General features: G+C 40.9%; 1 protein-coding gene across 4 annotated transcripts; it reads left to right on the top strand.

The window, feature by feature from the left end:
- Window positions 1-1,902: 1,902 nt before the first annotated feature.
- On the top strand, window positions 1,903-21,368 carry LOC102223909 (active breakpoint cluster region-related protein-like). Of its 4 annotated transcripts, none has more exons than XM_023346527.1 (22): window positions 1,903-2,262; window positions 2,376-2,521; window positions 4,819-4,923; window positions 8,544-8,774; window positions 9,277-9,384; window positions 9,515-9,566; window positions 9,655-9,707; window positions 10,137-10,274; window positions 10,411-10,532; window positions 10,684-10,840; window positions 10,956-11,072; window positions 11,182-11,257; window positions 12,655-12,750; window positions 12,960-13,034; window positions 14,353-14,450; window positions 14,588-14,686; window positions 17,929-18,092; window positions 18,361-18,500; window positions 18,733-18,867; window positions 19,613-19,718; window positions 19,919-20,060; window positions 21,173-21,368. In XM_023346527.1, the coding sequence occupies exons 1-22, from the start codon at window positions 2,211-2,213 to the stop codon at window positions 21,272-21,274; spliced, it is 2,514 nt and encodes an 837-aa protein (XP_023202295.1). In that variant the 5' UTR covers window positions 1,903-2,210; the 3' UTR covers window positions 21,275-21,368. The 4 variants fall into 4 exon arrangements, with proteins under 4 accessions (XP_023202295.1, XP_023202294.1, XP_023202293.1 ...); XM_023346526.1 differs by having other exon boundaries at window positions 1,904-2,262; window positions 10,953-11,072; window positions 12,963-13,034; XM_023346525.1 differs by having other exon boundaries at window positions 1,904-2,262; window positions 10,953-11,072.
- Window positions 21,369-24,435: the final 3,067 nt, after the last annotated feature.

Below are 24,435 nucleotides of genomic sequence, written 5' to 3'. Positions count from 1 at the left end.
TGCAACCAGTTTATGTTAGCTAGCTCGTTTTGAATGTTTTTTTTTTTTTCCATCTGACATATTTGTTTATCTTCATTGCCACCCATTTCCTCCGCTCTGGTGAAAAAAAAAAAAGCCCAGCTTGTATCTCATGATTATGCTTTGACTTGAATTGGCTTCCTGTAAATAGACGGATGAGGCAAGTTTGGCTTGATAGAAACAAATAAATGTTGCTCACATCACAGAGCAACACTGCAGAAGAAGATTTACTAATCTTACAGGTTTTGGGAAAATCCCATAAAGTCAAAAAAAAAAAGAGAAAAACTACAAAAGAAGCAGCTTTGGTGGAGAATTATCTAATTACTAGCTAAGTCATAATTATGAGATGTAAGTTTTTTTTCATGCAGAGTGGCAGAAATAAGCTTTAACATATTTCAGAGTAAAATTTCATGAGATAAATGTTACATTTTATGAAAAAAAAGAGTTTAGTAATTTTTTAATATAATCACAGAAATCAGAGCCAGTGTGTGTTTAGCCGTAAATGATCTCCAGTTTGGTTTTGTTTTGGTTTTGTTTGATCAAATAAAATGCAAATTATGAACTTTTTTTTCCTCGCAAAGTTCTGTCACCACAAAACATGAAGACGAAAGGACAACTGTCCTCCTGTGCAAAGTGCCTCCATCATCCTGCATGTAGTTTCCATGGCGACCAGATAACGACCACAGCAGCAGGAAAAACGTTTTGTGGCACAACAACTGCTTTGTTTAGCTCCCTACATCCACATCCATCTGGGTTCACAGGAACTAAATATTTGAATAAAAACAAACACTTTGACGTCCTGTTGGTGTGAAGCCCTTCTGCTGGTGAACAAGGTCACTTTTTTTTTTTTTTACTGTTTGTTCAAACAAAAATAGTTAAACTGCTGCATCCTTTGGCCTCCGAATGAAGAAATTTGCAGATCACATGTGAAAGTGGAACCTAATCCAACTCCAGTGGAAAGATAACATGTAATAAATAGATCATAAAAAGGAAGTTGCTACAACATCAGGAAGTGTAAAGCTAATAATTATTTTGTGTTTTTCTGGCCAGGTGTGTAAATCTGAACTAAAGTCATGAACTTGTCAGATAATCCATGTTATTAGCAGAAAGTTCCTCCTCAGAATAACAGTACAGGAACCTCACTTCTCATGGAGATGGGACTTTGAAATCATTATGTTGGATTAATAAAAACTAGTAAAGCACAACAAACCAAACTTTTAGATTTTTATGAAGTTCTACTAATTAAACCATATTTTTATGTGGCACAGATGGTTCACAGTTTGTTTCAACTGATTGCGACAGTCTAGCGTTGGATGTTTTTTTTTTTTTTTTTGCAGCATTTTGAGCCGTAAAGTGATTTTTACAATCTATAAAGTTAATGTGAACACAGACGTGTTTTTTCTTATTTTAGTTAAACATATACACTGAATTAAATAATATAGTTTTATTTTTTATTTCTAAAATGTCTTATAGTTCCTGTACATATGTATGTCTCAGTCTGCATCTCTGCAAATGACAAAAACCTTCAACAAAAAAGTTTTTAAAAAAAGTTCCCCTATTAATCATCTCAGTTGCACAGGTGTCGATCTGAATCTGTGCCTCCAGTCGTGCTCCGCCAGGGGGCGCCGTTGAATTACAAAATGGCCATGCAGACCCAGATGCAGGAGGAAACTGCGAGCCCTGTTTGTCTTTGTTGTTCATAAAACAAACATAATAAAATAAACTAAATTAATTACACAGAATTCATCTATCTTGTTCTTTGCAGTATTTTTCAGCTTTATCCTTGTTTGCTTTCAAATATTGATTTATGATTCATGTCGATGTTTAACAGCTGCTTGTCAGAGAGCCGAAAACTCTGAAGCCACTTGAGCGTCCAGTCGGCGTGGCGACGTTTCGAGCCGCAGCCTCTCTGCAAACAGCGGCGCTGAGGGGGAAAAAAATCAAAACAAACAAAAAGAAAAAAAATGAAAAACGTTTTTCACAGGAAGCAACAGCGAGGAATGGGTCAATCAACAGGTGCTCGGTTCTCATCAACTTTTACTGACTTTCCACACAGACAGGAAGCTGCCGTGTTTTCCTCTTACGCTCATTCTTAACTGAAAGAGGAAGTTTCCTCTCCCCCATCTGGGTGCGATCACGCACCGCGTCTCCAGTCCCGTGCTTGAGCGGCGAGCAGCGGGCTCCTCTCCGCCATGGACGTCTACCAAGAGGCGCTGAGCTACCTGGAGTCCCACCATGCGGCAGGTGAGGAGGAGGGAGGACGCAACCGATGCACTTTATCTCGCTTTGACGACCCATCTGTCTGGTGTCAGTCCACGCTGAGCTTTTATTTTATTTTATTTCTATTTTTTCTAAAGCTGCTTCCTCGTCGTTGCTGATTGTTTGTGTTTATTCCGCTGTGGGGACAGGAGGAGAGGCCCTGGAGGATGTTTTCCATGAGGAGGCGGTCTCCTGCTTCCTCTCCCCTCTCAGCTCTGAGAGCATAGACTTCCCCGACACCCTGGTGAGTCTGACAGCATCCCAAATGTTTCATCACGTCACTCAGTTTGCGCGCTCGGGTTTCTTGTTGTCTCTGGCGGGCTGTTGAGTCTTTCAGTGACTTAATTTCCATAATGCCAACAGGAATAGGCATTCTAGGCCAAATGGAAAACGTATAGGACCCTTGAGTTTCAGAAACCTTCAGCACCAAATGCTCTACACGCACCAGAGAAATATTAACCTTTCACCGTATGTCTGCTCACATTTTGTAACATGCCTATGAAACTTTAGTTTGCTTTATTCAAAGCAAACGAAGGTAAATAACAGGCCACTCACTGCACTGATTGCAATTCCTCTTTGGATTACTACTTCCTCTTTCGTCCTTCCGTGTTTTTTTTGTGTGTGGGTTGTTTTGGAAACTGTAGTTCTTTAATATAAGTGACAAGAACCAGGGTGAGTCATGAAATACCAAATGAACATTTATTAAAAATGAGGACGTAATTTGACGTAATGGAGAGATTGGCTAAGACAAATTAGTCCTGTGTTAAGACACTTTTATATAGACAAAAAGGGAAAAAATAAATAGGTTCCTCAATACTTTTCGACTTTAAAAAAAGCAAAAAATGCTTCGGCGCCAACAAGAGTGACACAGAAGAGTTACAGTAGTTCTTCTTTCCTTCTCTTTAAGAATATTTCCCCCAAAATTGTATTATGCTGCTACAGTAGCAGATATTTATTTACTTTAAGAATTAAAAAAATAAAAATAAAAAATGATCAAGGGTGCCAATAAATGTGGAGAGTGCTGTGTTTCTAACAGAGTAGAAGCAAAAAAATCCCCATAAAAAACAACAGTTAATCAAGAATAAATAGAACTACAAAAGCAAAAGTTACAAAAAGCAAAGCTACATTTTTAATAAACAAGAAAGACTTTCACAATAAAAGCATTGTGTTTGTTGATTTTATGTAGGAGACGTGTCAAGAGGTCAGTGGTTTGGCAGATTTCACACGAGAAGGAAAACTGACGCTCACCTATGCAAAACAACAACCTCAGGAAAGCTGCAGGGAAGATATGAGCGACTGGATGTAGATAACCATCTCAAACTTCGACAGTGTTCGAGCCTGAAGGCATCGTTTTCGACACAGTTCAGGCAACAGCTGCTAAAAACCAAAAACAGAAGAATTTAAAGTTTCTTTAAATCAGCCGAGAAGCTGAACTCGGTCAATGACGAAAGGCGTAGCGATGCAGCGACGGTCAAATGTTTACTCACCAATGTATGCAACAAAGGTAATTCATTTTGGCCTTTTAATGTGACTCGTGTTTTATGCATCATTGCAACCAACAACCGCAATGATGTCTTTAAAATAATGACAGGGTGAAGTAGTTTAAAGTCACTGGGTTTTTTTTTTTTTTAATGCAAACCAGCTCAAATATTTACAAACTCCCCCAATAATATTTGGTGAAATGACTGTTAGCGAGTTGCAAATCTACTCTATTGTGTTTGTGGCCATCAGCAAACAGCCGACAACAACAGATGACGCTGCCACTAGATGGATACATTTACGTCTCATCTGACCACAAACCTGCTCGCCAGCAGACATTGGACTTCTCTCTCTTTGTGTGTCGGTGGAACTTGACGGTGTCGTTTAGGAGCAGCAGTCCCACCCTCTCAGTCGTCGGTGACGCGAGGTTTCCATGAACTGCAAGATTTTCAAATCTTGCAGTTCATGTCAGACCAGAACCTCCAAGGTGGGCTGTTCTTGGAAATCCCAGCCAGCTTTCTCTCCTTGGAGCTGGCAGTTTGGGTCGGACACAGATGAGTGTTGAAGCGGAACAAAGATCCCAAGCACTGATATTAACTTTGTCAATGATTAAAAGTCAGGGATTGCATGCAAAATTATGCCAGCATCTATCAGATAGCTATGAAAAGTGTGTGTTTTTTCTGCACATTGCTGAAGAATATTTAACCAAGTATTATTAGCATGGGGTGGTACAGTTAGAGAATCTACATATGTATTATATTAAACCCAAAGAAATCGCATGAAATCCTTGAAGTTGCATCATCGTTTCACCCTGGACAAAACCTCAAATAGATCATCTTGAATCCTAAATCAATTTGAATTCATAATTGATGTGCGCATGCAAACGTCTGACCAGATCTCTAATCAAGTTGATGAATTTGCTTATTCAAATTGCTTTGAGGTGATTCACCTGAGAGATCTCAGCTATATTTCTGTCGGTATCTCCCGCCTCATTGGTAGCGTCGCAGTTCGTTTGGTAGCAGCACCTTCATTTTACTGACTGATTTCATGCGTCGCTCTCAGACGTCATGCAGCCGCGAGGAGATGCTGGAGAAGAGGCTGGTGGTCCTGAGGGGCATCCTGGACAGCGAGGAGGTGTACCTCAGGGAGCTGGACGCCCTGCTAGCGGTAACGCCAACAAACTCTTGTTTCTATCATTATTTCACACCCTTTGCTTTCAGTCTGACCGCAGTGTATTCTTGTTTACCTCTAAGCCAAGTCATGCAAATGAAAGTTTGTTTCCCTTAATGCACAATTTGAGCTCCTCCTCCCCAAATTTGCTCGTTGCTGCATAACTTCCTTTTTATTGTTCAGCTGCTCCCGCACTCGGGAAAATTTAACCGTCTGAGTCAACGTCCCCTCCGCCTTCATTTATTTAATTCATGCATGTATTTGTGCAGCTGAAGATGATCTTTCATTTCGTGTTTGGACTGCGCTGTGTCTGAAAACGGAGACAAACGCCTATTTCAGTGAGCAACACTTGGCCAGATGTCACTTATTACACCAAATGTGGCCGCTTCCCTCTTTCTGGATTGTTCAACCATTGTATATAAGGTTCCCCTTTTTCTTAAAAACCGAAGCAGTTCTCAGATAATGCGACTTATCTAAAAATAAAACACGGGGGAGGTGCGGAAACATTCAACGCCTATCTAAAACCAAGCACTTAAGATCTCGATTGACAAATTAAATCAACATCCACAAAATTCTGTTGCTGACTTGATCTTTTCTGCCTGAGGAACCGCTGTAAGACATTTATTTCCGTCCATTATTCAGAATTATGCAACAGCAATTTCACTACTAGCTGCTGCACAGACATGTAGATGACAAATCAAACAAAATTCCTGTTTTTGTTACAAGAAGTGACAGAAAATCTTGAAGCCAAGTGCGACAAAAGCAGAGCTGGAACGGTTTAGATCAAAACATATTGATTTTTACACATATAATCAATCAAATCAGACTGAGTTTAAGCTTTTTTGTAAAGAAAAATTTAAGTCTTTCTGTAAGCGATTGATCAATAAGTCCTGATTTCCTTAATTTAGATAATTACATGCAAAACCAACACCTGTCCTCCTCAGCAAACGTCTAACGATCAGCCATTGTCCCTTTTGTCTAAACTTTTAATTTATACTTGAGAGCGGTGTCTTACTGTAAGGCTAAAACAAGCTTGTGTTTGTTTCACAGGCATTGTTTAGTGTTTTTTAATAAATAATGATTGGAACAGTGCCAGTGAACTGTTTGTATCTGTCAGCTCTTTGATGGCCGTTTAAGAAAGCTTTAGTATGAATTCATTTGCCGTTTAAACGAGTCTAATAATGGAACTACCCTGTTTTTGACTAACGTTAAATATAGAGCAGTAAGATGCTCATCTGTACTGTGGAGACATTGATGTGGCTCCATCCTGAATGGTTAGGGACCTTTTTTTATGTACTTTTTTATTTTTTTATTTTTATTAATAGTGTTTTTTTTGTTTGCAATAAAATCTACCCATCTATACGGTGGCCGACAGGTGCAAATGCGCAGCAAAAGAGAAAACATGCAAACAAAAAAGAAGACACCCCCGAATGAAATGCAGCAAACAAAAAGAGAGACGCAAACACCCCCGAATGAAATGCAGCAAACAAAAAGAGAGACGCAAACACCCCCGAATGAAATGCAGCAAACAAAAAGTGTTGAAAACGGAAGTGCTCCAGACCACTAGGGGGAGTCAAAGAAAATAGTATTCATTTCTATGGGACCAGATGCAAGATTCAGAGAAAGAAATTTGAAAGAAAGTAAAGGTATCTCTCTGAATCTTGCATCTGGAAAGTGTGATTATTGTGAGAAGTCTGAAACAATAGAGCATGTTATTTTAGAGTGTTGTAAGTATGAAGAAGAGAGAAGATGCATGCTGAGAGAGTGTGTAGGTATTAAAGAAAGGTTTAATTTAATAGAATTTTTGAGGAGAGATTTCGGGAGTAGACATATTCAAATAATTATTCGGTATCTTAAAAAAACAAAGCTATTTCATAGGATATGAGTAGAGCAAGTTGGGCGTGAGTGTGTAAAGAATATCAAAGAGGGGTATATAAAGTTATAAGCAAGTTGGATAATATAAGCAGGTGTGTATGTGTGGGGGTATGTTTAATCAGGAGTTAATGGAGGGAAAAGGTAGAAAGTGAAAGTTTATAGACCATCTCGAACCACACTCCATACTGGTAAGTGGCGGTAATGCTACTGTAAGTTTGTTGCCAACCGCCAATAAATACCAAGAAGAAGAAGAAGAAGAAGAAGAAGAAGAAGAATCTTGCATCTGGTCCCATAGAAATGAATACTATTTTCTTTGACTCCCCCTAGTGGTCTGGAGCACTTCCGTTTTCAACACTTTTTGTTTGCTGCATTTCATTCGGGGGTGTTTGCGTCTCTCTTTTTATTTGCTGCATTTCATTCGGGGGTGTTTGCGTCTCTCTTTTTGTTTGCTGCATTTCATTCGGGGGTGTCTTCTTTTTTGTTTGCATGTTTTCTCTTTTGCTGCGCATTTGCACCTGTCGGCCACCGTACATCTATCTGTCGGTCGCATATTGCGGCGTTATAACAGTAAAGGTCAGTTATGAAAAAAGTGTCAGTTGTGAATCGGTATTCGTGAAAATCTTTTTTCGAATATCGGTGATTGGCCAATAACAGCAGTCGGTTCACTCCTACTCTAGAAACAGTGTCAGTACTTTTGCAACCCACCTTAACTCCGGACAGGTTGTTCAAACTGAAAACCTTCCAGGATGATGAGTTACACCAACTAAAGTAGCAATAAAAACTGTTAGACAGCGTTTGGAGTTGTGTCCACTAGATTTCTCAAAGGATGAGTTTAGACACCCAGATGTTCACTTGATGCTGTTTCTCTCCCATGCAAATCCTTTATGCACAGGTGAGCGTGGGAACACAGACGGACTCGTAAATTTAAAAAGTTTCATCTCACAAATAAGCAAATCTTTGCTTAGCCTAGGACAACGTAAGCAGCTCCTTCCAACACATGCAGATGCAGCAGCAGCAGCAGCAGCAGCAGCAGCAGCAGCAGCAGCTCTAGCTTCCTGTCAGACCTGCTGTTTTGCATTCAGTCCAAAACATTTGATCTAGCATGTTCAGAGCAAAGTGAACATCCCGAGAAGTTCAACATCAACACAAGCCCAATCCAATCTTCAGCTGTGCGTCATTCAGACCTCTGATAAGGAACTCCCACAGCATGAACACTAAGCTGGACACCAGCAGCGTATTTCCCCTTTCAGACAGGAAATGATGGGGCAACAATTAGAGCAAGATGCATTCAAGGCCAATTTCTTTTCTCTTTTTTTTCTCTGCTATTAACGGCAGCCACTGCCGTTCCCCATTTGGCATAATGCACTTAATAAAGAGAAAACATTTTCTGTGTGTGAAATAAAGTGAAATAAAATGTCTTGTGAGAAGGTGAATGCTGGTGGTTTTGCTCAGCAGTTTGCCTGCATTAGTCATGTGACTTCGCTATCACCGTGAAAACATGTCGCATTATACTGCGATGTGAGAACTGAACTCTGAACCCCAAACACACACAGGTGTGTGTGTGTGTGCTCTCCAGTCGCTTGTCTGCGAGTTGTTCACACCTTCAGACCCATTTTGTCCTTTTTCACTTTTATGCCCTTCACCCCAGTGCGTTATTTTCTCCAGCAGTTGACCTTTAGCATTATTGAACTCAGCTTTTTTTTATTTTTTAATTTGAATTTTCGCAACACCTCTCTCCGCAGCCCATGAAGGCTCTGCGGGCCTCGGCCGGGACGTCCCAGCCGGTGCTCTCCAGTCAGCAGGTGCAGACGGTGTTCTACCAGATCCCGGAGCTCAGAGATGTTCACCAGAGTTTTTACTCCGGCCTGAAGGCCAGACTCGGCGCTCACACGCCGCCGGAGAGCAGCTCCGGTCAGGACGTGCCGTCCTGCAGCAGCTCTGAGCTGGAGATGGGAGACCTGTTTCTGAAACTGGTACGTTTGCTCCTGCTCTGGGTGCTGCATACGCTTCAAGTCTCGACACAGACTTGAAGTGTCATGTGTTGACACTAGATAGTGTCAAGATAGCCATGTGTTGTATCTATGGCTGCAACACATGACTGTCCTTTTGCTCTAACTTACTCCAGTGAAGCTCTAGCTTCATGTTTAGTGCTAGAAGTCTTTTTTTAGGTTCCAACAGGTTTTCTTCCAGGGTTTTAGTGTATTTGGCATGATGCTGCCAATACGTGTCGTCATGAAGATGGCATGTTTAGTGTTTAAAACTGTTCCCCGTTTGCATCGGTCACATGAAATTCCAATAAAATCAGCTGAAGTTTGTGCTTTGATGGGGCAAAATTGTGAAAGTAACAACACGTTTTCAAGGCCCAACAAAAGCCAGTCGAAACAACGGCAAACCAGGGTTCGCTTCGCACCCGAGGAAGTTCACGGACCACTACCGACCACCTCGTGTTTTTTTTTTCTTTTCTTTTTCTTCCAGGTAAACCATCTCGGGCTGTACGGAGGATTCATCGAAAACTACGAGAAAGCGTTGGAAGTGGTCAGGAAGTGCACACAAGCGAATCCTCTATTTCGGACTCTTGCTGAGGTACAGAAGGCCTTGTAACTCCAGAGGGGAACTTTTAAGTTTTTGTGTGTGTGTGTGTGTGTGTGTGTGTGTGTGCGTGTGCGTGTGTGTGTGTGTGTGTGTGTGTCACTTCACCTGTTGTCTTTTCCAGACCTTGTACATTAACGGTGCCTATAAAGCTCGGACGGCATACACTCTGGAAGGTAAGAAGAGTAGATATTTATTCCTATTGGACACATCCAAGCCTGGGAGTGTTTAGTTGAAGTTTTCACTCTCTCTTTTTTTTTACAGCTCTGCTCTATAAGCCTTTGGATAGAATAACTAAGACCACACTAGTGCTGCGGGTGAGAAAACCTTGGGATATTATGAGAGCCCACCTTCAGGGTTTCTACACGTTTCATTTGCTTTATGTTGGTTTTGCAATCTAAATCATATGGCAAATTGTGGAAAAAAATTAGAAGAAGGAAGGAAGAAAATGAGAAAAGATGGAAAACAAAGGATGAAAAAAGGGGAAAAAAGTATAGGAAGGACATAAAAAAGGAAAGGTAAATAGGGAACCAATGTAGGGCGCAGTTGAGGAAGAAAGGAAGGTTTTAGAGGATAGAAATAAAAAAATACATTTTGCAAACTGTTAATTTAGCTTAACTATTTTAGAAAATGATCAAACTGCGAACTGAACCAGACGTAGGGACCCCCTGTGTCGATGTGAAACAAAACCTCTGTTCAGCTCCGCTTTGATGTTGACTGAAGAACCTCGGTCTGCGGTTTGGCAGGATCTCCTGAAGACGACGCCGGTGGAGCACAAAGACTACGCAGCCTTACAAGAAGCTCTCAGGCTGTCTCAAAGCTTCCTGTCTGGTGTCAACGAGAGTTCACAGAGCAAACGGGAGGTGACGCTCACTCACGGCATGGTGAGTCCTGCAGGATCTTAGCTCTGCAGAGCCGAACTCGGAGCAGATCAAACACGATCGCAGCGGACAGGCGAGACTTGTCGGGACGAAAACGCTCCTCAGATTTGAGCGCGTTTTCTTTTTCCTCCCCCGCCAGAGGCGACAGCTGATGCGCGACGGCTTCGTGGTGGATGCGAGCGACGGCGTCCGCAGCCTGCGTCACTTCTTCCTCTACACCGACCTCCTGCTGTGCACCAGATTCAAACACGCAGGCAGAGGGTGAGCTCCGCACCTGAGCACACCAGCTGCTTTGTGGGGAAACGTGGTCGACGCGCGCCGCAGGGCCTCTCATCCCAGTTAAGCGGCTGCGGTCGCCACAGGAACGTGATGACTGTGAAACCTTGAAAACCAGTGCTTGTGTCGGTTCCAGGAAGCAGGACCAGTACAGGTTCAGCTGGTACCTGCCTCTGGCGGGACTCAGGCTCCGCTGGGTGGCAGATCACGAACAGCCTCCTGATACCACCGTCCGCCTGCTCAACCTGAGGACCAAGATGTTCCTCCTGCGGCAGCAGCTGCAGCAAAATCCGGTGCGTGTTATGAAAACCTTTTTTAAAATTATTATTATTTCATTATTATTTTTTAAAAAGGTCTGTTTTTGTCAAAGCGAATAGTTAAACATCAACATTTCTCTGTATGAAGAAGGGCGCCAGAGGCCTGACTTGGACAGCTCGCAACAGGAAGAAACTGGAACAAATGGAGCTGCTGCTTCTCACACACTCCCCAGTTTACAGACTGGACCTTCACAGCCCCAGTGGCAAGGTACAAAAAACACACACACACACAAGTTTGGTAATGTTTTTATTACCCGTACAGTCCTAATTCATAACGAACAAGATCTATGTAAGGATCTGTGTTTCTGTCACCACAGAGTCACACTTTGTTCTTCCCCTCTCTGTATGACCTGGAAGAGTGGAGAGACAACATCCACAAACTCACCAGAGGAAGTGAGTTCACAGCTTACATTCAACACATGATTACAATCACTGATGCTTGAGTGCATACAGAAAAATCTAGAAAGTCTTGAGCCTGTATGATCATCCTCTGTGACCTGTTGGCATGTTTTCCACGTTTCAGCCACGAACTTCAATGTAGCCATTTAGTATTTAAAGTTGCTAACTGATGCTAAGTTGTGCTTAGATACTGATACATAGCTTTATCAAACTATAGGTCACGCTACGCATCAGTGAGGTATCTAGGGCAGGAAGTAACCATGGAGCTAAAGCACAGTGTTGATCTCGTTTTACGTCAAACGACACTTGCTCGACGATATACCTTAAAAGTTCGGAGAGTGATCGGCCGTCTCGCATGTCCAAGTCGCCTTTAAAAATGTTTTTACTTTTTTTTTTAACATTTGTAACTCAGCTTGAGCTTTTTTTATTGGGTGAGATGGGAGAAAATTTATGTCACTTCTTCAAAACCAAAGACGCACTCCAGGAAGGGTGGCTAAATATAAAATCATGTCCCACTTAAAAAAGAAAACTATGTTTCCCTTTCCAAGTAAAATACATTGAAGTTTGTGAACATAATGTGAAAACATTTGGGAGCTATAAAGCCTGTTTTAAGGCACCATTTGTAAGCATTTTCTTGTCGTGCAGCGTCAGATTTTAAGACAGATTGTGTTTTACAGTGTAACTGATATAATAAAAAGGTAATAAAAATCCTTCCACTTTGTTATTCAGCAGTGCAGAGTTTTGGCTTCCTAGGATTACTTTTCAATAATTAGGTTCTGTGTTTTTAAGCTTTCCTGTGCCATGCTGTGGCTTCTACCGCCCTTCTATAAAAACCCATCATTTGTTTATTTATTAGAAATGAGGTTATGTGGAGTGACCACAAAGAGTCAGTACTTTATTTGTAGTTGTGTGCAGTCAGTGTGATCTCAGTTCAGGGATCTCAGTTCAATTCTCACAACCATATTAGGTGTTATAGCAACCTAAAGCTTAAAGCTTTCAAATGTTTTCACCTCGTGCCAATGATAAACTTAATTTAAGTCCTGTTAAAATAAAAAGCCTAATATACACGTGAGAAACTGATTTATCCAACCGTGTTTGTGTCAAATACATACATATAGTAAGAAAGAAATTATATGTTTGTTTTTTTTACTTTACCTCAATTACATTTCTACTACAAGTAGTTTCTTTGGAAATTCTTAGTTTGTTCCCACTTCAACTAAAAGTGTCATTTTGAGGCACAGGTAAAGAAATCCCAGTTAAATCATGGGGGAAACGCTTAAAATGAGCAGATTATAATTTTTTTTTTTTTTTTGATGAATCACTAGAGTTTAACTGACTTTCTATTATCATCAGTTCTGTGAGCTGATTGGATCTTTTGTGTCGTTTGTCAGACATTGAAACCATCCCTCCAGACCTGCTCACGCTCACCTGTGCCTGTGTGAAACTGAGAATGACGCAGCAGCCACATCTACACAGCTCTGTCGCCGGTACAAACACCTTCTCTCACCACAAGCCTATTTTTCCCTCTGCCACAGAATCATATCCTGTGTCTAAAACCAGATATCCTCACTGCTTTCACCTCCTCGTCCTGCACAGCAACATTTCCCACATCTCGATTCGAGAGCTCTAGAAGTCTGTCCTGGATTAGTGTTGCGTTCGATGACTGGCCTAATCCGTTGTCTCTGTATCTCACCAGCAGAAGATGAGAAGTCGTTATGTGGGACTGTCAGTGTGGCGATCCATTCAGCTTCTGGCCTGCAGGAACCAGCTTGTATGTATCTTGACATTTAAATGGCTATATGAGGATTAAATATATTTCGGGTTTTGCACCTCTCACCAGCTGATCTGCTCTCTTTCTGAGGTGAAATCATTTATACAAGAACCAACTTCAAAAACCGTCACACAAATGTCAATTTGCTGTGGATTTTATTAGCAGTAATGTATGCAAACTGGCTCAAATATATACTAACACCCCCACTTGCATTTGAAATGTCCACTTCACAGACATACAAGCAAAGGAGACCATCTTCTGTTGCCATCAAGAACACCCTGGCATGATTAAAGCTGGATATTTTATTACTCTTCTCTATCAAATTGGTGGAGCTCAACCCAAATCTGATTTTGCTGGTTTCAAACGTTTAAATTGAACTTTTAAGCATGGTGCAAAGAAATTTGATGGTTTGAGGTTCTGAGAGCCTAATGATTTTTTTCAATTCTCTGTGTTTGGGATCAGTTGTCCTGTGCGAACAATTATGTTCATGTTTTCTCATTCTGACCGTGTATGGATTAAAGAAACTACACAATAAATTAAAACTTTTGCACCCAGTTTGCCATATTGAAATTCACTGAAGTTATTTAATGTACAACTATTTCCCTCTGAATGCGAATGGCCTGATCAGATAATTGAGGCCCTGAAATCCTCATAACATGGCGGTAGTGTGTGTATCTGAACTGTGTGTGTCAGTGGTGTCCAAACATTTGGCCTAGTTGGTCAAAAGTACCTACGGAAAGAAAAAAAACATTTCAGATCAAAACCCGATATAATTTTATAGTTTTCTTTTTTATCTGCTCACCAATTAACAAAACATGTGATATTTTAAGAAAACAGTTCTCTAATTACTTGTGATAAATAATCTGTAAATTATTGCAGATCACAAAACTACAGCGTCTCACTTTTGTTTTTTACTTTTTTTTAAAGATATCTAATTTTCAAACTCTTCTTGAATGAACTGTTCTGTTTGTTTTGGGTTTTTTGATCAATATTCATGATTCGGGGCCTCAAGTCTGTTTCAGACTGAAAGTTGATTGACATTTAATCGCCAATGTGTTATTTAATTAAAATGAAAGCAAGAAACACATGTCTATTAAAAGACAAAATCGTGGTGGCATTTTCCATTATACTATTAAATTTGTAGGTTTCCATCTGCATCCACTGCTGGTTCTGTCGGGCCGTGTTTGTACCATTCCAAGTGGTGCAAATGGCCCTCCAGCCTCACTTTGAACACCCAGGATGTACAAAGAGATTTTAGGAGAAATTTATAACCCAGTACAGTCTGTGAGCGATGATGACGGTTCTGCTTCTGTTCCAGGTGTTTATGTGTGTGTGGAGGTGGATGGTTACGAGTTTTACGATAAACAAGCCCAGACACATTCGTCAGTCCGCAGCCTCAACCCGCTCTGGGACCAGGTGTGTATACAGCCCTAGACCTGAGAACCAGCAAGCTTTAAACTTTACGAGTACAGTAAATCCAGCAGACGGTCAGAGCTGAAGACTAAAATAGCGGTTTGTGCCAGCGCTGACAGCCTCTGTTTTGTCTCGAACAGGAGCTGTCCTTCCAGGTGGACGGCGCACAGAAGATGATGGTGCTGTGCGTGAGTCAGTCAGATGGGGAGGAGGCAGTTCTGGGAAAAACTACTGTACAGGTACAAAAGAACAAACCCACAAACCCCAGCTGAGAATCGCTCCAGGGCCTTTGGGTTTGAGGTGCAAAACTGTGAAGTGGAATTATGCATAGTCTTCAAAATATTTAATAGCAGATATAAAAATTGTGACATGCAGTAGCACCTGCAGCTGAACGCACTGTGCGTACCTTGGGATTTTCCTTTAAGAAAAGAAAATATATATTCATTGGTATTTTATCATCCACTTTACTATAAACAAAATTGTGGAAAAAAAAGGTTGTTTGTGTCAAAACATCTTCTATGTAGCGCACATCTGCGTGAGTCTGTGGGAGTGGGCACGTCAAAGCCTAAAAGTTATTAGTTTACTTTTGTTTGTTTGGCGGCTTGGTGCTTTTTCTGTGAGCTAAATGTGAACATGCGGTGAAGCTAGCTAAAAATGAGTAAGTGGAGTTTGAACCCTCCCGCAGTTCTGAGAGGGGTCGAGTGAACCCCGCCTGAGCTCTTTACCGTGCACGCGGTTCTGGCGTGGGTCGCCCGCTTAACAGCTTTTATTCTTTTTTCTTTTGTTTCGTGAACAAAGGAGCCGACGGGATTAGATCTGCTGTTTCTGTTGGCCATGCCTCATAGTAAATAGAGTTCAAATGTGTGCAGTTCATGTGGTCAAGGAGGAAGTTCTGGAGAAGTTTGAAGTAGGAGTAGGCTGTAAAAACAATATCCTAAGCTTTGAACATTTCACCCAGCACTGATCAATACATCAAAAATAGAAAGAGTATTAGACAACTGCAAATCCACCAAACACTGGCTGTCCAGCTAAACCTGGGTAAGGAGAGTATTAATTAGAGATGCAACTAAAAGGCCCACAGTAACACTAGAGGAGTTGTAGATATGCAGAGCTCAGGTGGAAGAGTCTCTCCTGGCAAATATAGCTTGATGCTGACATGCAGGATAGTTGTCCTGGTTCTCATGGCCCACTGTCCTCCATAGATGAGACATGTCTCTGCTCCAGCTCATGCAATAAATTGGCCATTAGCAGGTTTCTGCAGAACTTTATGGCATCATAAGGTAAAGCAGTAAACATGTGAAAGGCGGTGCTCTGGTTAGATGACAGCAACTTTAAAGTTTTTGACCTACATGCAGAAACCTACATGCTTTGAGTGGTGCACCTCACCCAGAATATACCTACCTCGTGGTGGCTAAAAGCAAACGCGGAAAAAAAAAAATCCTTCCACTTAATGGCTTGAGACTACTTTGTGTTGATAGTTTGTGGTTCTAATATGACGACGGATATGAATAGTTTTTCAAGGCTTTGTAATTTTCCATAGATGAAGTTTTAATCCCAAAAGTGTGTTTTTAACATAAAAAACTGCACTTTATTAGTTCTTTTAACAACTAAGGTTTAAATAATTGAGAACTCAACAAGATTATGTTTAATTTAGGATTTAGTTGGTCTTTTAGGATTGGAAGTATTCCTTGTATTTTAATCTTCTTATTGCTAAGAACTTAACCTGAAGTTTAAGTCTTGCTTTGTAATGAAATATATCAAACAAATCAGTAAGAAATTGTTTTCTTTTTAACTATTGAAAGTTTGTTATAGGAACAGATGCAGCGCATTCAGTAACACCTTAATGTTACAGAACAAGAAGTCTCTTACACGATGAAAGCAGAAAGCTCGACCCAATAAGAACCAAACGGCGCTAGCAGCTAGAAGTGTTTACAAGCTGTGACTTATGGCAGCGAGGCGTCAGAAAGTGAGGAAGCTCCACCTCTTCATGAAGCCATTCCTCTTTTTTCTTGCTTTCACACATGCAAATGAGTCATTTCTGCATCTATTGGTAGTTTATAATACGCATAAGCGAAGCCGTTAAACTTTTATTTTGTTAAAGGAAGCACCTAATCTTGACTTTCACAAAGCAGTGTGTGTGTGTTTTAACTGTTTGCATATTCTGTTATACAGTGATGTGTGAATGTGATGCATATTATCATCAGGAATATTTGCACTCATGGTCAATGTAAAATGGCTGTAAATGATTTCTTTTCTTATGTCATATTGATAGAGTTATATTTCAAAAGAGTTGAAGCTGATATATATAAAAAAAATCCCCACAATATCAGCAATAACCAAAATAATGCACACATGCAAAAAACATCGGAGCAAAGTCATTTTTCACTTAAATTCATTTCTCCACGAATGAATTTATGTGAAAAATGACAGTAAATTGGCCTTTAACACACTTACAGAAATGTATTCAGTGTTCCTGAATGAACAATTTTATGTTAACTTAAAATCACCTCATGCATGGAGAAAATGTTTATTAAGTTGCTCAGATGTGATTTTGATCTATTCTTCCACATAAATTGTCCATAAATCTTGTAGGATGGGTCGTCCTTTCTCTGCACGTTGAGTAGATTCAGGCCTTCATTAATTCTTCCTTCAGTCATCTAATGACCATGATGCTTTGCTCTCATCTGACCAGACTATCAAACTTTTCCTTCAGGAGTGAAGTCTTATGCAGTGAGTTTGGATAGAGACTGTTACAGCTGAGTGCACTACTTATTATTTTCATGGAAAAAAACCAACTTGTTATGGTCAGGTCTTTCTGAAGTTTTCTGTGAAACGTTTGGACAAATCTTGATTATTTTATATTGACTCCTCTGTCTGAAATCTAACAAGGAACTAGAGTTGTTAAACACTGAGCTTTAGAGATCTTTCTACCTTCAGCCTTGTTGGTCACAGTTGTAGTTATTTTAAGCCATTTAGTAGTTGCTTAAACTTTATTTAGGGACAATTTTAGCCAAATCACAGTTTTTTTTCTTTTTTTTCGTTGAAGCCTTTTCCTGATATTCATTCGCCCGATTTGAATAGTATGTTTTCTCATGTTTCCCATTTTGAAACAGGAAGTGATGGATTACTCATTTAATTAACGGGCTGTTTAACTTTATAAAAAGTAAATGTAAAAAATATTTCAGCTCCATTTTATGAGGAGCTCTACGGGTGCCAGTACGTGCGAGACAGATGATTTTGTAAAAAAACAAACAAAAAAATTAAATAATTTTCATTTTCCTCACTAAATAAATGCATTCAAATGAATAGTTGGATGTATTTTTATTTACATGAGATTACGCTACAGCTGGAGGTGTTAAAATGTGGAGGTGCTGAAGAGGAGTAGAAAACATTATATTTTGTTTCAGTGTGCTAGATCAGGTTGTTTAGAATAAAACAAATCTTAAGTTAAATCTTATTTTCTGTATCTCTTCTTGCCAAGTTGGAGTCTTCAAGCCTGAGTAGTCGGTGGAGGAGGCAGACCCTCCAGCTGGGCCAGCTGGAGGTGACTCTCTCCCTGAAGTACTGTCCGCACCAGCTGGAAGCTCCAGGCGCCCCAATTCAACAACCACCTGTCTTCTGTGTCCCCATCGAAAAGGTGGCCCAGTAAGTGCCTGTCTGATATCTCGGTGGTGACAGAAGAGCTCCCTCAAAGCTGAAAGCGGCAGTTCCTTGCAGGGTTCTGTTTCCACTGCGCGCTCGTTTGTGTGACAGAACAGAAGTGGTTGGTCTCTGTGGTAAAGTGGGCGAAGCAGAAGTGTGGCCTGAGCAAAAACAGATGAGCGAAGAACCGAAACAGCTCCTGAGTCAGCTTGGACTTGTTTATAGACGCTATAATCCCCCTCCCCCTCCAACTTTTATATTCTGTCCTCAGACAGGAAGGAGTGTTGGTTCCTCATGTGGTGAGATGCTGTGTGGAGGAGGTGGAGCGGAGAGGCATGGACGAGGTGGGAATCTACAGGATTTCAGGCACCGCCACGGACATCAGCTCGCTCAAGGCTGTGTTCAACACCAGTAAGAAAACGCAGCAGGCGAAAACACATGTTTTATGCAGGCAGACTTCAAATTGACCTGAGCATGAGTTTCACGTTATCACTGCGAGGCCATCTGGGTCATAAACTTGCTGGGTTGCAAACACCTACTGCGTTACATGCGTTTTCATGCTCCGAGAAGGAAGGAAGTGTGCACTTAACGTCGATAGGGTAATATTGATGATAATAATCATTAGCGTTGTCTGTCTGCTCAGATCTAAGGGAAGCAGTGACCAGACTGAGAAGTGCTGAAGTGAACACAGTGTCTGGCGTCCTCAAACTTTACTTCAGAGAGCTGCCGGAGCCCCTCGTGCCCCCTGATCTGTTCCAGAGTCTGGCAAAAACTCTGGGTAAGACCAACACATCCCAGACACACCAAGTGCACATTTCAGAAACAGACTTGGAGGATTTTAAAGTTATGAATTCTTAGGTGGTTGTTAAAAAATTATAGTCTTCTCCAAGTTCCTTTTGCTTTTATACGTCACCCCACAGAGTTACTGTAACCCCTGGAGAGGATGTGCACTAAAGCCTTAAAATAGATGGCTTTTATTGAGAATGAGTGACTCCAGGATGCTAATCTATGCTGTTCCAAGATAATCTGTGAGCTGCAGATTAGCCTGAAAAATGCCACTCCTCCTCCAGGCTTGTTTGTCTCAGTTCCAGTCATTTAAAACGTTTTAGTTATTGCCCCAACTTCAAATATACTAAAGTTTAGGTAAGTATTTTTTCTGTAGTTATGTCTGGAGCTTATGCAGATGAACACATTTCTCCATTATTAAAATATGTTCTCTTTCCCGCTTTGAGAAGAGGCTAAGAAAAATATGAATGAATGAAGACAAAAGCTTGATATGTTTTTATTTCACGGCTACAGAGTGCAGGGGTCTGACTGGAAATGCATGTCCAACTTTTTGAATTTTAAAAACCTATAAAAATGTGCCATTTTGTTTCCATCTCTGAACTTTGCACAGCTTTGTGTTGATCTAAAACTGGAAAACCCAATAATATTTTATTTGTGATTGTGATTCCCGTTGATATGTCTCTGCATGAATCCATGCCAGCCTTCATGTAGCATCATACTGTAACTCTGCCCTGCAGATATCCAGGACATGAACTCACGGCTCGTCTCCATGCTGTCTCTGCTGCAGTCCTGTCCTGACGTCAACCGCAACACTTTCCTCTACCTCATACATCATCTGCAAAGGTCTGCTAATCTTCTGCGATTTTGAAAACACAAAACTGCTATTTAAATCATAAACTAAATCCACCGAATGTTGTTTTCACAGCCACTATGTCATAAAATCACATAGTAACAAGATCCTCACACTGATGTCAGACTGCAACAAGAACCTGTAAATAAAGAGGGCAAACATAATTTTATATTTGCTTTATTTATTTTTTTAGAGTTGCTAAGAGACAAGATGTTAACAAAATGACTCTGATGAACCTGGCTACAGTTTTTGGTCCCAGCCTCTTGCGCCCCCCGGTGGCAGGATTGGAGCACAACGGAGTCACAGTGGACATCTCGCAGGAGGTGGTGATACAGGTCAGAACAAAATCAAAGTTTAGTCTGGAGAAAAATGATAACCGTGAAAAGTTTTAACAAAGAAAAGAAATATTTCATTAACTTGTGGTTTACATTTTAATGAGACGGCATCCAGTGCACACAAGTAGCTGGTGTGAAAAACGGTGTGATGGTTTTTTTTTTCTTTTTCTTCTGACAAAAAATGTCTTTCTAGCCACATTTATGTATTTATAAATGTGACTAAAACGATGTGCAGGCAGAAAACAGGTTTTTCACACCATATTCTATGCACAGTACTAATTCAAGTATTGCTTTAGAAGAATTCAAAAACATTAAGGTTGTAGTTCAAAACTTTTGAAAGTAGTTTCTGTTAAAAGGCTATAAGCAGTCTGTGGTAGATAATTATCTTAATAATTTAGTATAAATCCCCGATGGGGAACAAGACCAGGACAAAATTCTGCTGTTTGGAAAATTGTCAGGTCACAAAATAGTCACAGCCGATTATGCAAATGCATTTTATAAACTGCTAATTGTCACTGGAGACAGGGGGTCCTGACTCCTGACATGCAAAATGAAAAAGGAAAGTGAAAGCAAAGCGGCATAGAGATGAAGATAATATCTCACCATGCTGTCCAGACAAATTAGGAAAACAATATTGCAGGTCCAGTTGCATTACTGTGATTGCAGGAAAAATATTGGTTATTTCTCTTGTTGCGTAATTGTCCTTCTTGCTGCCCGAAACCACATCTGGTGCAGCCCGTAGCAAAGGTAGAAATGAAACGACAACATGGGGAGTAAAAGGAGTAACGGTTAACGACAGTTAACGCAAACAAAAATGACATTAAATGAATTACAATTGACCTCAAGACTGGAAGATGCAGCGAAAGGCCCTGATGAAGCCTGGAAAAAATGTCTACCAGCATTAGCATGACGGCTGCTAACACTTGCTTCACCAGGAAAAGTGGAGTCTCAGTTTCAGCGGTTGTTTATTTTCTTAGTTAATTTTTTTTTGTGTGTGTTTTCTTCTAATTGAAGTAGGACAACAAAAATAATGCCGATTGTCACAGCAACACTTCCGTAACTTCTGCTCCTTTCCTTCTTTATGTTGAGAGTCTTTGTGTGTTTGTTCTCAGGTCCAGGTGGTTTTCTCCTACCTGCAGAGCAACAGCCTCCCTGAAGCCCAGACCTCTCTGCCGTACGGCTCAGACACCGAAGAGGAGACCACCCACATGTGAGACCACCGGCAGGAGGTCAATGTAACAAGAGGGGAGACGTGTAAGCTCAACTGTAAGATAATAAACTTAATTTATTGTTTAAGAGAACACGAAACTTGTGTTTTTGTCATTTTTCGCAGCATTTAGAGGTTTTGCGTTTTTACTTCATGGGTTTCACTTTGCTTTTTGGGGGACAAACTGAAAATTCAAACTTGGAACAGAAAGATGGGATTTGAACACAGTGCCGTCTTGCTGTGGGGCAACAGTAGTAACCACCATATCCTCCATGCTAAAATATTTCTATGTGCTATAGAAACCTTACAGAACCCCCCCTCTGTTCAGTATTTCAATATTTGAAGACTCGTGTGTTTGTGGATTTTTCATAACTCCAAGTCATGCATGGAAAATTCAACAGTTTTTTGAGGAGCATATCCAAAATATTTGAAAGAAAATGCAGCATCTAAAACTGAAACACATAAGAGCAATGCGACATGACACAACAAGCTGCCATTCGAGGAGATGTAATAATTTTACTGATAGGCTGTAAACCTAGAGGGGAGATGAGGAGGATGTTAGCTCCTGCTGTTTTGCTAACACAGTTTTCACTGTGCATATACATTCATATTGAGGCATATTTGGTGTTTGAATTATTAAAATAGGCAGTTGTAAGTATTTTTAGAGGGAGTTTTCGTAGCTGTGGTCCAAACACCTGCAAATTCATATTATTTTTATTTGGGATTTGTTCAACCATTATTTTTCTAATTTCAAAAGCCCAATGAAGAGCTCATATTTTGCGCTTCTTTATAATATAAACCCATTCGAACCAAAAAGGTTTTAATCTGTGTCATTATCAGCTATCAATATGTATCAGTTTTGCATCAGTTTACAAAAGATATTTTAATATTTAACTCATTTTAAAATGTGTCGAGGAAAGCCGAGGGGGAAGAAAGAGGATGCTTTAACTATAAATATCCAGGTCTGTCCGGATGACCTGGGTGGTAAACAGAGTAACATCAAGTTAAAATGCAGTTGAGGGAAAAAATCAGGGTTGTCAAAAGGTCACCGAGCCTGGAATACAATCGGTCGTGGTTCAAATCCAACTAGACGGAGTTCACCATGCAGTGTATGAGTGTATCAGGAACACACGCACACACACACACGGCCTGCGTTTGACCCGCCCATGCCACAGATGGGAGTTTATTTCCCCGTCGCACCACCTGCAAAGGCCCGGTTAGTGTTTCCTTTCAGCCGAATCCTCCCCTCCCTCCGTCTTCGATCAGCCTTTTGATGGCTAATCCTGGACTCTTGAGTTTGACTCTCAGGGTGCTAATAGACCGGAGAGTGTGTGCAGACGCCGTAACAGAGGGAAGAGACTGATGGTGGGATCACCCCGTCGCCCCCGGCAGCATAAATCACACGTCTCCCTCGAACACGGTGGCGGCCAGAGTCGGGTTCCACTTGACGACTACAAAGACAAAACCAGGTTCCCGTTGCAAACTACAAAGAGGAACAGAGTTAAGAAAGGCCAGAAACACCCCAGATGGGACAGTCTGACACCTGGGAGCGGCGGGAATGGTTTTCATCCGAGAGGCCAAGTTACAGCCATGTTTCTGACAGTCTAACACAACTGTAAACTCACAGGAAAACTGTCTGATGTTAGTCAGTTTAGGCAGTCTGGGTCAGCGAATAAAAAAAAATAATAAAAAGCTTTATGATAATATAGTTCTGTCTAAGCTTTAATTGACTCTTCAGCCAATACTGATCCCACATGTTTGTTCATGTTGTGATCCATTTACTAGGGTGTTGGGACGTATTTTACTCACTATATGTGCTGATTATAAGTTTTCAAACTACTTATAACTCTCAGAAAGCGTGCAACAGGAATGAACCTACTTTTTACTTCTCTATAGATGGAGAAAAAAATCCATAGGGAAGATTTAAAGAAAAGAAAAAGTTTTTATATTTTTTATGTATTCTTTTACAGGAGCATCACAGAAAATTGTGAATATTGAAACCAACTACAAGATTATCCCCCGAAGACAAACACTTTAAAAAAATAAAATAAAATAACCATTTGGTTTCCCTTTGTTGGCATCAGGAGCTTCTTAGATCAGAGTTTTAGATTTTTTTCAGGGTGTTATTGTAAAACTACGTCTGGTTTAGGGAATTGAACAAAGCATTAAGTTTGGAGCGGAATAGATTTATCAACATTTTTAAAGTGTTGAATAATTCAGTCCATATGTGATAAATTTAAGTGTCATAGATTTTAAGATAGAGCTACAAAACCTTTACCAATCAACTAGCTGAAAACCCAACATTGTGTTTTTATTGTGTGCTAAAATGTGCAAAAAGGCCTTTAAAAAGGAAGTGGAAAGAATTTCAACACCTAAAATGTGTAGAAATCCCAGATTTCTCATCGTTTAAGTCTAGATTTTATGATATGTTAAAAGAATGCCGGTGTGCTCATGCCTGTAATGCTCCATGTTGTTACCGCGTGTGTCTTTGTGTTGCTGCCTGCAGCCATGCTACGCTTGATTAGCCCTAATCTGGCCGGGAGTCAGGTTGCCGTGTCGGCGGCGTGTGTGTATGGAAAGCATGCAGGCTGCAGATCACAGGGATTGACCCTCAGCCTCTCAGGTTAACAGAAGCCTCCACGTGTGTGTTTGTGTGTGTGTTCTGAAAACTCTGGCTGTGAAACGTATAAACCATCTCGGCTCTCGGGTGTAAGAGACAGGAATCTGGGGCGTGTGAAGAATCGCTGTCCGGATCAACTGCACAATGTTTGGCTGTGGGAAAAGGAGCAACACGGACGCATGCGAGTCTGTAAGAAGCCTAGTTGAACTTTGGCTCTGGGTTCAACGCAGCAGAACTCCCCTCTCATAAAACTCGCCCTGTTCAAGCTGTAAACATAATACCACACACTCACACTCTGCTGCCACCAGCTCCAGAGACGGGTCCCCTTTTTATGAACGCACTATCCAAACAGCAGGCCGTTTCTCATCCCCCCCCCCAGCCCCCGGTGCTTCAAACAACAGAAAAACGTGTTGCTGGTTTAGCAGGAACAGAACCGCAGCAAAGTGGTTGCCTGCAGCAGAATGAGCCGCCAGCTTAAGTTGTCTGTTAGTGTATGTGTAAGTGTGTGTTTGGGAAGTTTTTGGGATCAAACCCTCATGTCGACAGCG

Source organism: Xiphophorus maculatus, chromosome 14 (assembly GCF_002775205.1).
Source record: "Xiphophorus maculatus strain JP 163 A chromosome 14, X_maculatus-5.0-male, whole genome shotgun sequence".
NCBI classification, from domain to species: Eukaryota; Metazoa; Chordata; class Actinopteri; order Cyprinodontiformes; family Poeciliidae; genus Xiphophorus; species Xiphophorus maculatus.
Note: the sequence above shows the minus strand (reverse complement) of the source record. Positions and strands in the feature narration are given on the sequence as shown.

Bases quoted from the DNA above. Each gene is read 5' to 3' on its own strand.
- LOC102223909 (XM_023346525.1), top strand. From the start codon at position 2,211: ATGGACGTCTACCAAGAGGCGCTGAGCTACCTGGAGTCCCACCATGCG. The intron at 14,451-14,587 runs GTGTGTATACAG...TGTCTCGAACAG, and splicing joins TCAACCCGCTCTGGGACCAG to GAGCTGTCCTTCCAGGTGGA. The intron at 19,719-19,918 runs GTCTGCTAATCT...TTATTTTTTTAG, and splicing joins CTCATACATCATCTGCAAAG to AGTTGCTAAGAGACAAGATG.